Source organism: Myotis davidii, unplaced genomic scaffold, assembly GCF_000327345.1.
Source record: "Myotis davidii unplaced genomic scaffold, ASM32734v1 scaffold629, whole genome shotgun sequence".
Classification (NCBI taxonomy): domain Eukaryota; kingdom Metazoa; phylum Chordata; class Mammalia; order Chiroptera; family Vespertilionidae; genus Myotis; species Myotis davidii.
The window spans coordinates 1541656-1559716 of record NW_006300210.1 but is presented as its reverse complement, the minus strand read 5'-3'; the positions used below and the strand labels follow the sequence as shown (position 1 = coordinate 1559716).

The window sequence follows — 18061 nt, the reverse complement described above, 5'->3', positions numbered from 1 at the left end:
CCCCCTCACCCCCCGCTATTAACAGCAAAGTAGAGGCAGGCATGCTTCCCTGTTGTTCCCTTCTGTGTGTATTATTTTTAATTCACGGTTATACCAGGTGTGTGGCTTTTTTCCTGAGTATTTTCTGTTAGCAGACACTTTTTTTCTGAGTGTCTCCATCTTGAGCAGAAATAGTCTTCTCTGGTCTCCCATGCCCCTTGTAGCCATGAAGTTCTGTAGAAGCTCAACAGAAATCACTAAGGCAAAAACTGGCTTTGGTGTGCTCACTTATTCTATAGAAGCCCAGCTTTTCCTTTGTTTTGCCCTCTTAAGAAAACTTTTTGCTACTTTAGCACTGCATTTGAAAAGATTTTGTTCAGGCTGTCTAGTTTGCTGTGCAGCATTAAAAAGAAGTCCTTTATTCACGTTTTTATTATTTTATTCAAGAAGTATTTATTGAGTACTTTTCATATGGCAGCAAGTGAGAATGACTCTTTAAGTTTATAGTCTATTGCTAAAACAGAAAATTAAGCAAAGAAATATAATACTGTATAGTAAGTCCTGAGATAGGAGAAATACTGTGTGCTGCAGGAACATACTGGGAAGGGCCCCTGAGCTTACTAGAAAGTGGTTAGGAAAGGTTTCCCATAAGGAAATATCTAATTAGGGAACTGAATGATATCTAATTAGGTATTGATGTGATGAGCAGTGGAAAAAGAAGGTAAAATTTACAAGTAATACAGTGTGATTGAAGTAGTGAGTAGCAGTGATGGCGAACCTTTTGAGCTCGGCGTGCCAGCATTTTGAAAAACTCTAACTTAACTCTGGTGCTGTGTCACATATAGAAATTTTTTGATATTTGCAACCATAGTAAAACAAAGACATATATATATTTTAAATATATTTTATTGATTTTTTACAGAGAGGAAGGGAGAGTGATAGAGAGCTAGAAGCATCGATGAGAGAGAAACATCAATCAGCTGCCCCCTGCACACCCCCTACTGGGGATGCACTCGCAACCAAGGTACATGCCCTTGACCGGAATCAAACCCCGGACCCTTCAGTCCGCAGGCCGATGCTTTATCCACTGAGCCAAACCGGTCAGGGCAAGACTTATATTTTTGATATTTAAATGCCATTTAACAAAGAAAAATCAACCAAAAAAATGAGTTTGCGTGTCAGAGGTGGCACAGGTTCGCCATCACTGGAGCAGAGGATCCTGGTGTTGGGGTTGGTAGTTTTGAAAAATCCAAGGGATGTAACTCAAGAGGTAAACAGAGTAGTCAGACCAGGGTTTTGTTCAGGAGCTTGGACTTTGTAGGCAATGGGACTCTATTGGTGTATTTTTAGTAGAGGAAATAATTGACCAGATTTAAGGTTTTAGAATGATAACTAGTTGCAGACTGGAAAACAGATTGCAAAGGAGGCAGTAATACAAATAAGGATCTAGACCAGGCTAATGGCAATGATTCTTTTAAAGGAGTAGATAAACTCAGGAGATTTAGGAGGTGTATAATTAGGGCTTGGTGATTGAATTTGGGGGAATGAAGGAAGGAGTCAAGTAAAGGTCAGTGCCTGGTTACTGCATTGGGCAGTTGTGTAGTGATTTCATTGGTTTCTAAAATTAGCAATACCAAAGCTAGATGGAGTGTATTTTGAGAAGATGATTTAATTTTGGTCATCTAAATTGTAGGTGTCTCTGAGACATCTTAACAGATATCTAGTAGGCAGTTGGGTATACTACAGACAATCCTCAGAGATATTGTGGGGTCAGTCCAGACCACTGCAATAAAGCAAATACTACAGTAAAGTGAGTTATAAACTTCGGTTTCTCAGTGCATATAAAACATATGTGTACACTATATGTAGTCTATTAAGTGTACAATGGTATTATGCCTAAAAAAGGTTTGCACCTTAATTAAAAAATACTTTATTGCTAAAAAATGTTAAGCATCATCTGAGCCTGCAGTGAATTATAATCTTTTTGTTCATGTTGATGAAAACTCATTATCTGTGAAGTGCAATAAAGCAAGGCACAATAAAACAAGCTGTACCTGGTCTAGTCCACTGTGAGACATCATCATCTCTTGACTGGATTACTGCAATAACCGTTTCCCTGGGCTCCCTGCTTCCACTCTGACTTTCTTATTATGTTTCAGTCAAACCATCTCCTTTTGGTTTTTAGGAAACCAAGCTTTTTCTTATTTATAGGGCTTTGCTCTAGTTGCTTTCTCTTTCCAAAGTGTATTTCACCTGGCTGACCTCTGCTGGTCATTACCCTGGAGTTGAAACGGCATCTCTGCACATCATTCTTTATCACTCAATCTAAAGTAGCCACCTAGTCAGTCTTTAATATTATCTTACTTTTAATTCTCTCTTAAATTGTACTCATTACTGACTAGTATTTTCAATATTTATTTACTTTCCACTTGTTTGCAAGCCTAATGACAGCAGCAACCTCAGAGTGTAGAGCAGTGGTTTGCATATAGTAGGGGTTTAATAAATGTTTGTAAATAAATGAATGTGTAGAATTCTAGCGTGGAGATACAGATTTAGGAGGTGTTAGCTATTCCTAGGTGGTGACTGAAGTCATTGGTATGTTTGATATAGTGTAGAGAGAGTGTTTGAAATGAGCTAAAAATCTTTCAGTACAAAACCCCCAATGAGTAGGGGCAAATGGAAGAAGAGGAGCTTGCAAAGAATTATTAGGAGGAGCAGCCCAGAGAGGTAGGAGAAAATCTAAGGAGAGTACACTGTCAGGAGAAGAGAACGTTTGAAGAGAAACCTTTCAGGGCCATCTTTCCCTTTTGAATGTCTTTCACAGGGGAAGGTTTTACAGATTAATTGAGAAACATGTATTCATGTAATGATGTCTTTTTTTTTCTTCCTTTTCCCTAAGTCTTACACTCCCTTTAGGCTTACTGTGCAATTTTAGCGATTTCTTTTCTTTTTCTTGTGGTGATGGAGAACTGCTGGGATAAATATTGATTGAGAATTTTGATATTAAAGGATGAAGGAATAGAGAGTGTACTGAGTCCTTAAGTTCCAGAAAGCCTATTTATTAGATCATCAAAATGGAAGAAGAAACAAGGGATGAAATAATATAATTAAGGGTAGATTATGTTATAAAGCTCTTCTGCGGTGAACTTAGACTCAGGCAAAAAATACTTAATGTTGGTATCTCTATACAAAATGCTTGAAATTGAAATCTATGAGTAGTTTCTTTCTTCTACACTGACTGAAATAAAAATGTTAGTTTATTTTCTTATATTAGAAATAGTTTGTGATGGTTTTATTTTGGGCTCAATATTTCAGAATTAGCTTAGGCCAGATTAGATTTTGTTAGCCATCAGGTAGACAGCAAGTAATTGCTTGATTGAAAGATAATTTGTATATTTTAGAGTTTGAGATTGACTTTTGAATAATTCAAATCGCATGATACAGTCAGGCACAGCTCATTAAGAGGCAGAGATTTGCTAAGGAATCCTTAAGTTTTTAAGGAGCATTCAGATGTTTTAAATTTTAGTAAAATTAGTTTTAATTTTGCTAATGACAGCAGATGTGTGGCAAACAGCCAGGACTTGAGCTTAAAACAAAATGTCTAGAAATATTCATGCATGAAATGTCTGGTTATTTATGAAATCATAAAGATTCTGCTCCAGTGATACATGTAAGTTTATTAAGATGGCAGTGTGCAAAATAGGTATCAATACCTATTTTTGAGCCATTTGCTAGCATTTCTTGTTTGTAATTCTTAACACTACATAATTAGTGACATCTAGACAGTCTGTAGTGAGAATTATATCCAGAATTCTTAGAGGACCTTATTTTCTGTGTTTGGTTGAATGACTTTGATCATTGTGGAAAGGAGGGCTAGTGAAATGTTTGACAGTAGATTTCAGTTGTTCAGATATTAGGTGAGTGTTGGAAGTTCATTATTCCACCACCCCATTCACTTTTCTTTGCCCTACTCTTTGTTCACCAAAGGAAAAATTTAAGAAATTGATATATAAATTCTAAAAAGATGCTTTAGAATTTGCTTGCTGCGAAGGTAGACAATAATAAAATCATAATAATCATTTAACTGTTAAATGTCAAATGTTAGAAGCTATAGTTATTAAGTAGAAGTGTTTTGAAGCCTATTTTAATTTATCAATATGCTATTGTAACCTACTTAGGATTTGGTGAATAGTTAAAGCCTTTTGGATGCCCTAGCTGATTTGGCTCAGTGAATAGAGCATTGCATTGGTTGTGGACTGAAGGGTGCCAGGCTCGATTCCGATCAAGGGCACATGCTCAGGTTGTAGGCTCAATCCCCAGTTTGGGTGTGCAGGAGGCAGCCAATCAATGATTCTCTCTCAATTTTGATGTTTCTCTATCCCTCTCCCTTCCTCTCTGTAAATGCCTCTCTGAAAGCAATAAAAAAATATATATATATTTTAAAAGCCTTTTGGAATTTTCTGTAAATGTTTTGGTTATCAAAACATAACAAATATACTATTTTAAGTCATTTGATCAGTGGCTTTCACTGAAAATAATCAAGACATATACTGAAAGTTACATAAAAGATTTTTTACTTTTATTTTAAAGGGAGTTTTACCTTTGTTAGTGTCTAGTCTATTGATACTTAATTTATCCATAAAAGCCATGAAAGAAGATAAATCAGAAATTCTGATCAAGATGGCATTGTAAACAGATGCTTTGGTACCTGTTTCACTTCTCACTCATTGGAGTCATAGATAAAATGTAAAAAGAGAAAATTGAAGGAACAGTTGGATTAAAAAAAAGACATGCTTATGTCCAAGAAATGGAACAGAAAATGCCAAACTCTGTGTTGGTAAGTAGGCACTTGCAACCAGGAAGGAGTTTGGCTTGTTTGGGGTAATGGATTTGCAGGTGCTACATTCATAGTGAGGTACTAGAGGCAGACTCACTGTTTGAACTTATGCACCTATCCTTATGCAGGAGGCTGAAAATAGTCTCTTCTACTTGTTACCCAAGGCTGTGTCTTGCTGGAGGCGGAAGTAGGGCAGTGTGGTAAGAGGGAACAGGGAACTGAAAACTGCCATTTGCTGGCTTGGAGACTTGATTGAGTGGTAGGAATTCTAACTGCCAGTCTGATATCTCGTTCAGAACAGACTGAGCTCTGAGCCCTGAAGCATGAGGAAGAGGGAAAGGATATAGCCTATTCAGAGTAACATTGCAAATTGCCAAATTAAAAAATATAAGAAGGATCATATTGCAATATATAAATGTTTTTCTGTTCAATTTTGTTTTTGTCTTCTGCCTTTTTTTTTCTAGTGAATTGTCTTTTATTGATCTGGAGGAATTCTTAAATAGTCTTGATACTTATCATTTGTTGATTTGAATTGTTGGAAATATCGTCTCAGTCTGAGGCTTTTCTTTCTTTTTTAAATGGGATCTTTTGATGAACAGATGTTCTGAATTCTAAGCAGAATTTATCAATTTTTCCTTGTATTGTTTATACCTTGTTAAGAAATCTAACTCTACCATAAAAATAGGCTTTATTGTTTTGTTAGGCATGTAAATATTGTAACATTAAAGTCATTAATCTACCTGGAATTGGTTGTTGATGATGTGAGGTGGATTCCAATTTACTTTTTAAAATTTTTTTTTGGGGGGGGTGATTATACAGTAGTTTTAGCAACTACTTCATTCTTTTTAAAAATATATATATTTTATTGACTTTTTTACAGAGAGGAAGGGAGAAGGAGAGGAATAGAGAGTTAGAAACATCGATGAGAGAGAAACATCGATTCAGCTGCTTCCTACACACTCCCCACTGGGGATGTGCCCGCAACCAAGGTACATGCCCTTGACCGGAATCGAACCTGGGACCCTTGAGTCCGCAGGCTGACGCTTTATTCACTGAGCCAAACCAGTCAGGGCTTCATTCTTCATTGAATAATATTTCCAGGACAGTTTTAAGTAGAAGAATCAACAGTGCGCCTGTCCTTGTTTTGTTCCTTATTTTAAAGGAATGCATCTAAAGTTTCACCATTGAATACAATGTTTAGGTTTGTTTTACCCTTTAAGGAAATTTCTTTTTGTCCTAATTTTCAGAAAGGGTTTGTAAACTTGCTTGGGTGTTGAATTTTATTAAATGCTTTTTCTTTACCTCCTGAAATGATTCTGTTGTTTTTCTCCTTGAATCTGTTAACATTTAACTACTCTTAACATTCCTAGGATAAATCTAACTTGTCTATGATATATTATCTTTTTAACACATTGCCAGATTATTAGCTCATAAATTTATAGGTTTGTATGCAAGCCACTGCTTAATGTAAATTTTTTGAAACTTTACAGCAGAACTCAAAGGTCCACATACTAAGCAAGAACCTCTCCAAGTAAGAGGTAAATATATTTTAATCCTATTTTTTGTTATGATGTTTTGAATTAAATATATAAAATTAGTTTATATAGAGGTCTTTATAGTTATTTCATCACTAGAGGCCCAGTGCACCCGTGGGGTCCCTCGGCCTGGCTTGCGCCCTCTTGCAATCCAGGACCCCTTGGGGAATGTTGGACTGCCGGTTTCGGCCCAATCCCCGCATGCCAGGCTGGGGGACCCCATTGGTGCACGAATCTGTGCACCAGATCTCTAGTATGCATATAAGATCTTTGGTTAATCTCTTCCCGTCCTCCCCACTTCCCTCTTCCTTCTGAGATTAATCAGTCTGTTCCATGTTTTCATGCCTGTGCATTGAGTGTCTGTCCCCTAGTGGTCAGTGCACGTAATAGCTACTGGTTGAAAGTTCGCTCAGGCTTTTATATCTTCTTCTATATATATAAAAGGCTAATATGCAAAGTGTCCCCTTGGGAGGTCAACCAGGAGATCGGGAGTTTGCTCACTCGCTATGACGTGCACTGACCACCAGGGGGCGTCATGGAAGGAAGGGAGGCCCTGGCCGGCAGCTGGAAGCTCCAGATCGGCCCTGATCGTGGCCAGGCCTAAGGAACCTACCCATGCACGAATTTTTGTGCAACCAGGCCTCTATTATATAAGTGAGGACTAGGGTTAGGGTTATTGACCATAAGGATTTAGTATCTGATTTATAAGCTAATTTTCTACTGAAGTTTACTTTGCATTTTGGTCACAAATTTTGTGGTAATTGTTTTTTTCAAAAGCCCAAGGAAAAGAGTAATAGCAAATAAAAATTATCAATTACTTTATCATTTTAGAAAAGTAAGGTGATTAAAGAACAAAACAAGAGGTCAACACCTTTCAGCTTCAACTTTTTCAAATCCAGGTAGAGATTGGACATTTTTGTCTGACTTTCTTTTCTAGGAATAATTGCAGCTCCGTTCTTTATAATGAGCTATGACTCCCATTTCCAAATCAGTATGTTTCACTGAGGCAGTAACTGTGATTAGGAGCACTGTGGCTTTGGAGTCAGACAAAACTGGATTCAATTTATGGCCCCAGCATGTACCAACTGTATGGCTTTGGGCAATGACCCTTACTTCTCTAAGTCATAGTTTTCTCCTCTGTAATATGGTGCTAAAAATGGAATTTCTTTAGTAGTATAATTTTGAAGGTGATACATACTAGTAGTGTGCAGTCACAATTAAGAATAATTAATATTATGATAGCAGTCATTATCATTAATAATCTGGGCCAGGACAGGCCAACAGGGATTTCTAGCTACTTTGAAGAAATTTTACAAAAGTAATTAAAAAAACAACAACTAATCTTTTAAAAGAGAGATGTAATTCCCCTCTCTGCTCCAGAGGACCTCATCTGGATTTTGAGTTTGAGGGTTATTGGAGAAAGGCAGTTCAGAGACTTGAACTCATTTAAAAAGAAACTTGAACTTCTTTATATATTGGTTTTTTCAAATAAGGTTTTGATTTTTATATTGAACTTTATTTTTGAAATGTTCTTAAGTATTTTTTGTACATTTGATTTTAATAGTTCATGTGTTATTTTAAGAGTCTTTTTACCTACTGCAGTGATACATAGTTTTAGTCTTAATTTGCTCTTTGAATTTGAAAGTAGAACAGAAAATTTATGAATTAATAGATGTAAGACTAGAATGTGAAGTGACTAGGTGACAATTTGTAACAGAACATACAAGTTTCTTCTGTTTTTCTCTTGCTCTTTAGATATTTGCATATATTATTTATATTGTGACCAAAAGTCCACTTTATAATATGACTTATAAACATAGATCAATGTTATTGATGTGTCTGGCTTTTTTATGAACATTTGACCCTTGATAGGTAAATAATTTAATAGAAGATAGTATTTTACTTATAATCTATAATAAACTTTATAATTTTTAACTGATAAAAATGTTCCTTTTGTTTACTCAGTTTTGTTGCATTATGTGAAACAGTCCAGTGGCTTTCAAACATATAGAGATTATTTAACTGTAGCAAAAGTGTTCACTAAAAGTACTTGTTCTTAATTTTATGCAGTACTCTTTGATTGCTTCTTATTTTCATGTTTTATAAAATGCTGGTTTTACTCCACAGTTTTAAAAACACTGAACTAGCCAGTAATTTTTAACTGAAGCTTAAATTCATTTTCATTTAGAACCTAAGCAATTTAAATTGTGTTAATACAATTTAAACCAACAAGTGATATATACAAGGCGTCCATTATGGCATTTTGGCATCAGTTATAGATGAACTATGGAAATAAAACCTAGATGGCTACAAATATTCCATTCTAAACTGCACTTGGAGAATATTTTTTTCTGATGTCATTCAGTGCATCAGGAAAAAGATTGATATTTTATGGAATTCATTAGTGAAGCCTCAGTTTATGTTAATCTTTAAGTATGACTTTTGTTGTGCATACTTTTGTTTTCCTATGTTTTTTGGTTTTAGTCAAAGCAGTCCTTAAGAAGAGGGAGTATGGACCAAAGTATACTCAGAATAATTTCATCACTGGAGTCAGAGCAATAAATGAGTTCTGTCTTAAATCCAGGTACAGTTATTATTTTTAAAGAGTAGTTTTACCTATCTAATGTAAATAACCATTTATTTCTTAGAATGTGTTTCCTGTCACCTTCCATCCATGTAGAAACTTTCCCATAGCTTCTTCCTAAATTAAATATGTTTAGTCCTAGCTGGTTTGGCACAGTGAATAGAGTGCCAGCCTGCAGACTTAAGGGTCCCAGGTTCAATTCCGGCCAAGGGCACATGCCTGGGCTGTGGGCTCAATCCCCCCCAGTAGGGGACGTGCAGGAGGTAGCCAATCAGTGATTCTCTCTCATTATTGATGTTTCTATCTCTCTCCCTTCCTCTCTGAAATCAATAAAAAAGTATATATTAAAAAAAGAAAGAAATATATTTATTCAGTTAAGAAAATGTTAAAATTATTTGTTAACAACATTGAATTCTGCCCCAGCATAAGCAATTTCAGTCTTTCTGGGCTTCTTAAATTCAAAAAGGCAAGTTTTCAAAACCTCTGTGTCACACAAGATCATAGGAGTTTTATTGTTATGTTCACATGTGTCAGAATTATTAACAATATAAGATTATTTACTAATTTTCTTGCAGTCACTGAGATTTATGGAAATTATATTTGTCACATATTTTTAAATTTTCCCTCCCTTTATGTGTTTACCTAGAAAAGTCATATTTATATGGAAGATTTCTTGGCTTTTTAGGGTTATCAGATGTGATCTACTCTTTTTTCCCCCCTCTCCCTCATGGTCATTCTCTATGGTATATTATCGAGAAATAGGGAATCCAACATCTGCTTTATAACTTATACAACTAATAAAATAATAATCAATTATAACATTGTTATAAAAATATATTCTGTTTCACATAGAGTATTTCATTTAGTTCCCCAAAAATTTTGGGAATTAAGTAGGATAGGTATTGCTGTCTCCACATTATAGGCCAGGAAACATAATAAAAATGTTAGTGATGACCCAGCTTATTTAGTGAGTCAGTGACAGAGAGGAAACTAGAATAATCTTTTGGTAGCTGGTCCACACAGTCTTACCTATGTATGATAGTTGGTTGTTGGTATTTTTAAACTCCAGGTTAAGTTTCTAGAACTTAGTAATAGTCCATCGTCACCACATTTTAATTTATAGGTCTTTTCATTGCCATTCCAGAATTTTCTTAGGAACACCAATGATCAAATATTGAATGACTATTTAGTTGTCACTTGATGAATATATAACCTTTTTAGAATATAAGAGAAGGGACAATTATTAAATAGCATGAAATTGACATAAACCTTTGTGACTTGCTACCTTTGAATGGTACTAACACTTAGTATTAATCTGGATGTAAACAAATAGGGCTGTAAAATTTAAATTCTTAAATAAAGGGATGATACTTTAATCCATGTTCTTTCTAGTTTTCACATTTTTTTTTTTATGCATGAGACATTGCAGCATTGCGTCCATAGCAGATAAAATGTAAGCACTTAGGAAGGAACTTAATCTCTACATTGAACATCAGGAATATTTCCCTTTCTTCCTCTCTCTCCTCTCTTTACCCTCCCCGCAACCCCTCCCCCCCCCTTCCTTCCACACTCAAGGATGTGTTTAGAGGGAGGGAGGGAGAGGCAGACAAATCAATTGGTTGCCTCCTATTTGTGCCCTGACTGGGGATCAAACCCACAACCTAGGTATGTGCCCTGGCCGGGAATTGAGCTGAAACTTTTTGGTGCACAGGATGACGCTCCAACCAATTGAGTTACTCAGCCAGGGCAAAAATAATTGTTTCTTCACTGTCTCTAAACCAGTTTTTGTGTACAAAGTGCAATCTTTATAAACTGATCTTTAATTGCTATGCCGATCTATAGTCTTTTAAGATGAGGGTCAATGTAGTGGTTTTTATCTGCTCTTAATAATTCCTTTAAGTACATAAACTGTATGAATATTGCCTGAATAAATTTAACATGTTTCTTTCTTTAGTGATCTGGAACAACTTCGAAAAATCAGACAACGAAGTCCCCATGAAGATACTGAATCCTTTACTGTATACTTGAGATCAGATGTGGAGGCAAAGTAAGAACATAGTTCTTTTAGAATAAAAGTACAAGCTGAAATTGGGATTAATAGAAACACATCTTAGATTCAGAATTTTTAAAAGGATATATTTTATTTTTTTAAAGGTAGACTTTTTATATTTGTAAATTTTTCTGGGAATTACTAGTATATACTACTTAACTAAAAATATGTTGTAATTTATAAGAAAATTTGCTGTTGAATTTACTATTTAGATTTAGTTTAGAAAAATTTCTTAAGTGCTTTATATTTTTTTCTAAAGGACCTTATGTATTGCTGTAAAATCCTCATATGTTATTTAGATGGTTCATCTAGATTTAAATATGATTACAGTAAAGTCATTAAAATTGCTCATTGTTGGTTACGTGTTCATGCATAGATCTTTGGAAGTTTGGGGAAGCCCTGAAGCTCTTGCCAGAGAGAAAAAACTGCGTAAAAAAGCAGAAATAGAATACAGAGAAAGTAAGTATATTCAATGTAAAGCTATTGCAGGTTCATTTCCAGACCACCGCAATATTTTTGCTGGTGGTGGTGAGGCGGGGGGTTGCCTTCAGTTTCTAAAATAAACCATTTGTGAAGCACAGTAAAGCCAAGTTCAGTAAAACAAGATGTGCCTATAACTGGTAGGTAAGAATAGTGCCTGTAATTATGTACTCCCTGATGGTTGCATAATTTTGGCTTTGGCTCTTTTGGTTGTAGCAAATAGCAATATCCACTTGGGATTCAATTATTTTATAAAAAAAAATACCTATTTTTTTTCTTCTTTGTAGCTTTTTAAAGATGATGAGAGGAAGTGAAGTTAATTTATGGTTTCCATAAGACATGAATATTAAAACCAATGGTCTAATTTGAAGATTATGCTTGTTTTAAAAGTGATAGAATAGATGGTGCTTTCTTAGAGAAAAGTCTGTTAATTCTGCTACCACATTTCTACCTTAATTAATTAATCAGCAGATATTTATCGAACACCTATGAACTGGAAACTGCATGGTGCTTGAGATTTAGATGTACATAAGACTCTTAGGGAATTTAACAACCCAGTGGTTTAGTGACAAAACCACCTTGATAGACTTTATATAAAATAGATTTCAGATAATTATTTGATTTACATATATATGTACTTACTAATGACGTGATGCATACCTGTGATTTTAAAAAGGATACAAAAACGTGAAGAAGTCTCCTTTTATTTCTTCTAGTAACTGTCATTTTTCTTCCTAGACATAACTATTGTTGACATTTCTTTGTGTAAATTAACCATCAAATAAATATAAAGCATTTACATGATTCCAAAGTCACATCTTACAAAATATTTCAGAGAAATTTAGCTTCCATCCCAGACCTTTCCACCCTTTGTCTCACATAGGTAACCACTTAAAAAGTTAGTCTTAGGGTTATTTTTTTATTTTTAAACATATAAAATAGTATAGGTACATGCATATATTACATACAAAATATAATAAAATAACCACCTCCCTTTCATACATAAGACAACTAAACATACTTTCTGCCCTTGCTTTTTTTCATTTGAGAGTATGTCCCGGGGAGCATTCTATAGTAATAAATAGAGACTTTTCTTTGTTTCTTTTATAATATTCCATTTTGGTGGGTATACCATAGTTTATTCAGTCATTCTCCTATAAGTTGTTTCTGGTCTTTTGATATTTCAAATAGTGATACCATGAATAGCTTTGTGCATATATTAAAGAAAATATTTAAAGTAACAAAATTTGAGGAAACACGCTAATAGAAAAATATTTCATCCTATATTTTTAAACTTGGAGTTAAAAGTGAACAATTGGTTCTTATATCAAGCTTAAATAACTCATTAACTTTAGGTAATTTTAAGAGCATCTTAGCAAACTGCCTTTATCTCATTGCAAATCCAGATTTCTCCCTGCCTTTTTTTTATTGTGATTAAAAAAATGCAACATAGAATTCATCATTTTAACAATTTTTAAGTGTAAGTTCAGACGTGTTAAGTATATTCACATTGTTATAAAACAGATCTCCAGAAAGTTTTCTTTTCCAGAACTTTTTCATCTTACAAAACAAACTATACTTGTTAAACAAGAACTCCCCCTTTCCTCTCCCCCATCTCCTGATAGCCACTATTCTACTTTCTGTTTCTATGAATTTGACTACTGAAGATACCTCATATAAATGGAATCATACAGCATTTGTGTTTTTAAAAAAATATGTTTTTATTTCAGAAGGGAAGGGAGAGGGAGAGAGAGAAACATTAATGATGAGAGAGAATCATTGATCAGCTGCTTCCTGCACACCCGTTACTGGGGATCGAGCCTACAATCTGGGCATGTTCCCTGACCAGGAATTGAACCCTCACCTCCTGGTTCATGGATGGATGCTCAACCACTGAGCAACACTGGCTGAACAGCATTTGTATTTTTGACTGAGTTACTTCATATAGTGTCCTCAAGATTCCTTTTTAAGTCTGGATTTCCTTTTTAAGTCTGAGTAATATTCCATTATATGTACATACCACATTTTGTTTGCCCATTCATCCATGGACATTTTGGTTGCTTTTACTTCCTGGCTATTGTGAATAGTGCTGCTATGAACATAGGTGTGGAAATATCTCTTTGAGACTCTGCTTTAATTTGTTTTGGATATATATCTACAAATGGGGTTGCTAGATTACATGGTCTTTTTAAATTTTTTAGGAACTTCCATATTGTTTTCCATTGGAGTTGTACCATTTTACAATCCCACCAGTGTACATAAGGTTTTCAGTTTCTCCACATCTTCGCCAACATTTGTTATTTTCTGTTTTTATTTTTTAAGGATAGTAGCCATTCTGAAGGGTGTGAAGTGATACTTCATTGTGGTTTTGATTTGCATTTCTCTGATGACTAGTGATATGAACATCTTTTTATGTGCTTGTTGGCCATTTGCATATTATCTTTGGAAAAAAGACTTCAAATCCTACATTTGTAACATAGTCGTAAAGAGAATACTTGTGGCCAAAACCGGTTTGGCTCAGTGGATAGAGCGTCGGCCTGCGGACTGAAAGGTCCCGGGTTCGATTCCGGTTAAGGGCATGTACCTGGGTTGCGGGCACATCCCCCGTGGGGGATGTGCAGGAGGCAGCTGGTCGATGTTTCTCTCTCATCGATGTTTCTGGCTCTCTCTCTCTCTCCCTTCCTCTCTGTGAAAAATCAATAAAATATATTTAAAAAAAAAAAAAAGAGAATACTTGTGTTAATCTAAAATGTGACTGATAAGAATATGTACAAGCTAAATGTATTTTGTAATTCTTTGCTTATAGGGTTATTTAGAAACCAAAGTATATTAAGAGAATATAGAGACTTCCTGGGAAACACCAAGGTAAGGATATCTTTCTGATAATGATATGTAGGTGTTGCAAGTGAAATTCTAGTGTTAGTTCATTGCGAAATACTAGCACATCTGTGGCCCTAATTCAAGATTTTCTTGAGCACATTGTAATTTACAATCTATTTTTGCTTCTGTCAAAATTTTAAACATTGGGACGTAAGTTCTCTTTAAATTCAGGACTCTGTTGTAAGCCTAAGATATAGGTAAGAGAGAAAACTATTTTCTCAGGTTTTTAGCAAGATTTAGCTCTCTCATATCCACTTTGAATTTTCTTTTCTCTTTTTAAAATATCTTTTTATTGATTTCCGAGAAAGAAAGAAACATCAATTACGGGAATCATTGATCAGCTGCCTCCTGCACGTCCCCTATGGAGATCGTGCCCACAACTGGGGCATGTGCCCTGAACTGAAATCAAACTGTGACCTCCTGGTTAATAGGTAGATGCTCAACCACTGAGCCACACTAGCTGGGCCACGTTTGATTTTCTTTATCCCCTGTCCTAGTCATTTATTTATTGTTTTTAATTAAATTAATTTTTATTGCAGTTATTGGGGTGACACTGGTTAAGAAAGTTACAGGTTTCAGATGCATAATTCTACAGCATATCATATGTATAATGTATTGTGTTTTCACCACCCCAAGTCAAGTTTCCATTGCTATTTATCTCTACTATACCCTCCTCTACCTGTCCCCACTCCCAGCTTCCTGCCCCCCTAGTTACTCATTTAAACTGCCAGTTCTCTGCTTATACTGAAGTTCAGCCCCTGGAGGGGAAAATTACACATCTATTTGGATTGTTCTTTATAATATTAGTGGACACTCAATATTATTTGACAGCCTTACTAAATTTTCATAGTGTATTCCCTTTTCCACTCTGAGATAGCTATTGAATTTCTTTTCCTCCTTCCAAATGTCCTACAGCCTCACTCTTTATTCTTCAGCTGATGACCTTGCTTCGTATTTCATTGACAAAAATAGATGTAATCTGATAAAAGTATCTCACTTTTTATCACCAAAGTTATTAACTTATCTATATGTGTGCCAGAATACTGTGTTTTCCTTTCTACTAGGAGGAAATTAATATTGGCACCTGTATAGAAAGTTTGCCTTTACTATTCCACCTCTTATTCTCTCCTGAATCCTTTTCAGTTGGGCTTTCATCTCCACTACCACACTGAAATGGAGTCACCAGCACCGCCAAAATGCCAAATAGTCATGTGCAAAGTCAACTTTGCATTTAAAATTAGCTTGGAGATATCTCCTATAAAGAAGTGAAATTCACCCTGGCTGGTATGGCTCAGTTGGTTGAGCATCATTTCTTGCACCGAGGGGTCTCCGGTTCAGTTCTGGTCAGGGCATATGCCCGGGTTTTGGGCTTGATCCAGGGGGCATGTAGGATTTTTTCCCCTCTCTTTCTCCCTCTTGCTTTCTCTCTCTCTAAAATAAATAAAAACATATTTTTAAAAAATTGAAAATACTTATTTTTTAAAAAACAACAACACGTGGAAGTCATATCTGGAGAAAGGCTAACTGTGCCAGTTGTTTTCTTTTTTCTGAGTTATATTTGAGACATTGCTCCCTTCTTGAAAAATTTTGAAATTGCCAGTGATTAAATGCTCCCTCCCTCCCTGCATTTGTTACATTCACAACTGATTTTTATCCCTCTCTGAGCCCTGTGTTTCTGGCACTCCAGTGCTGCACTGAAAGTGTGGACTCTCTTCAGTGGCAGAACCTTCTGTGAACCAGCGTTTTCACTTCTGTGCTGTGACAGCCGCTGCCACTGCATGTTGCTATGGAGTAACAGGCTGGTGAGACTTGCCACTAGGAAAGATTTACTCCTTTCCTCCTATCTGTTTCACACGGAGGATCACCTTCAACAAATATTTGACTAGTAGCTGTTGACTTCTGAAATCTGTGTCACTAGAGGCCTTTTGAAGATTAGTACTTGTCAGCCTTGAAGTGTTCTAGGTTTTGAATCAAATTTCTATCTACTACACCCTTTTTTGTAGTAATAGGATAAGACTTTAGTATTTAATTTCCCTCTACTGTTCCCATATTCCTGTTAGGAACACTTGCCCTCTTACTGAAGGTGGTGACACTTGGCCAGGCATGGAAGAGGATGAGTAAAACTGGATAGACTGCAGTGGAAGATGATGGCATTCTAGGGAGAGGAAAGAGCGGGAGAAAAAACACAGAAAGTATATATTCACAGAACAACTAAAGAACATTTAACTCAAACATATTTTCTCTGAATATGTTTCTCTACTTATTTCCTTTTATTTTGGTCTGTTTTGGAATTAAACACTTCATTATCACTTGAGGTCTTTGGTTTTTAGTCAGGAGGTAAATCAGAGCAGCACACTTGTTGGTTTGGGTCATTCCGTGCTTAAAAGTTAAAAAGTTGCTCAAGAAATAGAAAAATTTTACAGTTGATTTCCATTCAGTATACTTTTATCACTTTATCCCTAGTGTTTTTTAAGTCCTCACCCAAGGATTTAATGATTTGTAGAGAGAGAAGTAGGAGGGGAGAGAGAGAGAGAGAGAGAGTGCGGTTAGTTGCCTTCTGGATCAAACCCGCAACCTAGGTATGTGCCCTGACTTGGAATTGAATCTGCAATCTTTGGTATATGGGATGACTCTCAGCCGGCTGAGCCACCTGGCAAGAGCTATTTCTAGTTTTTTAAAAAAAATACATGATTTTATTGACTTCAGAGAGAGAGGAAGGGAGAGGGAGAGAGAGAAACATTAATATAGGAAACTTTGGTTGCCTACCTCTTGGACCCCTATCGGAGAGTGAACCTGAAACCTGGATATGTGCCCTGACCGGGATTCGAACTAGTGGCCTTTTGGTGGATGGGAGGATGCTCAGCCAACTGAGCCACACTGGCCAGGGTTCTTTCTGGAAGTAGGCAGGAAGTCAGTTACAAGGAAACAAAATAAATAAATAAGGTTCTGGAATAGGACCTAGATGTCCTTTAGATTTCCATCTTCCCACTTTTTATAGAGGAAATTATGGAGGAACTGAATTAAATAAGTAAACCTAGTTGTTTAGAGCTATTGATAGAGGAGATATTTTCTGGTGTGTCAGAATCACTTATAAGCATAAAAATGCTTCTATAAATTTTCGAGATTTATAAAACATTGTTTTTCTTTTATAGCCACGTTCCAGAATGACATCAGTTTTTCTTAAGGGGCCAGGAAAAGTGGTGATGGTTGCCATTTGCATGTAAGTACTGAAAAATACTGCTTTTAAAATAGACATACATTATTTTATGTATATATTCTTTTTGTTGTTTTTTCTACTGGTTTCAGAGAGGAAGGGAGAGGGAGAGAGAGATAAAAACATCAATGATGAGAATCATTGATGCGCTATCTCCTGCATCCCTCCTACTGGGGATCGAGCCAGCAACCCAGGATGTGCCCTTGACTGGAATCAAACCCGGGACTCTAGTCCACAGGCCGACGCTCTATCCACTGAGCCAAATCGGCTAGGGCAGTATATAATATATACACACACACACACACACACCCATGCTTGTACTGTGTATATTTTTGATGTGGTTAAGATCCAAGAACAGTTGCTATCTGAAAATTCTTACTTTGATTGAAGTTGATAAGTCTTTTTTTTTAAAGTTGAGATAGCCAAAGTTATTTTAGAGTAATTAAATCAACTTGGGTTATAGCTATCACAGAGTATCTGCATTATTATTTTTCTCCCACTT

The 18061-nt window shown here is 35.8% G+C and overlaps 1 protein-coding gene across 1 annotated transcript in view; it reads left to right on the top strand.

Annotated features, from left to right (window-relative positions):
• The window catches only part of SLC30A9 (solute carrier family 30 (zinc transporter), member 9), a 73186-nt gene that overhangs the window by 12850 nt on the left and 42275 nt on the right, over positions 1-18061 (top strand). Inside the window, exons 3-8 of the mRNA XM_015572391.1 lie at positions 6307-6354; positions 8836-8935; positions 10890-10982; positions 11362-11444; positions 14272-14330; positions 17498-17565. Of these exons, the coding sequence (XP_015427877.1) occupies positions 6307-6354; positions 8836-8935; positions 10890-10982; positions 11362-11444; positions 14272-14330; positions 17498-17565 (451 nt within the window). The remainder of the gene's footprint in view (positions 1-6306; positions 6355-8835; positions 8936-10889; positions 10983-11361; positions 11445-14271; positions 14331-17497; positions 17566-18061) is intronic.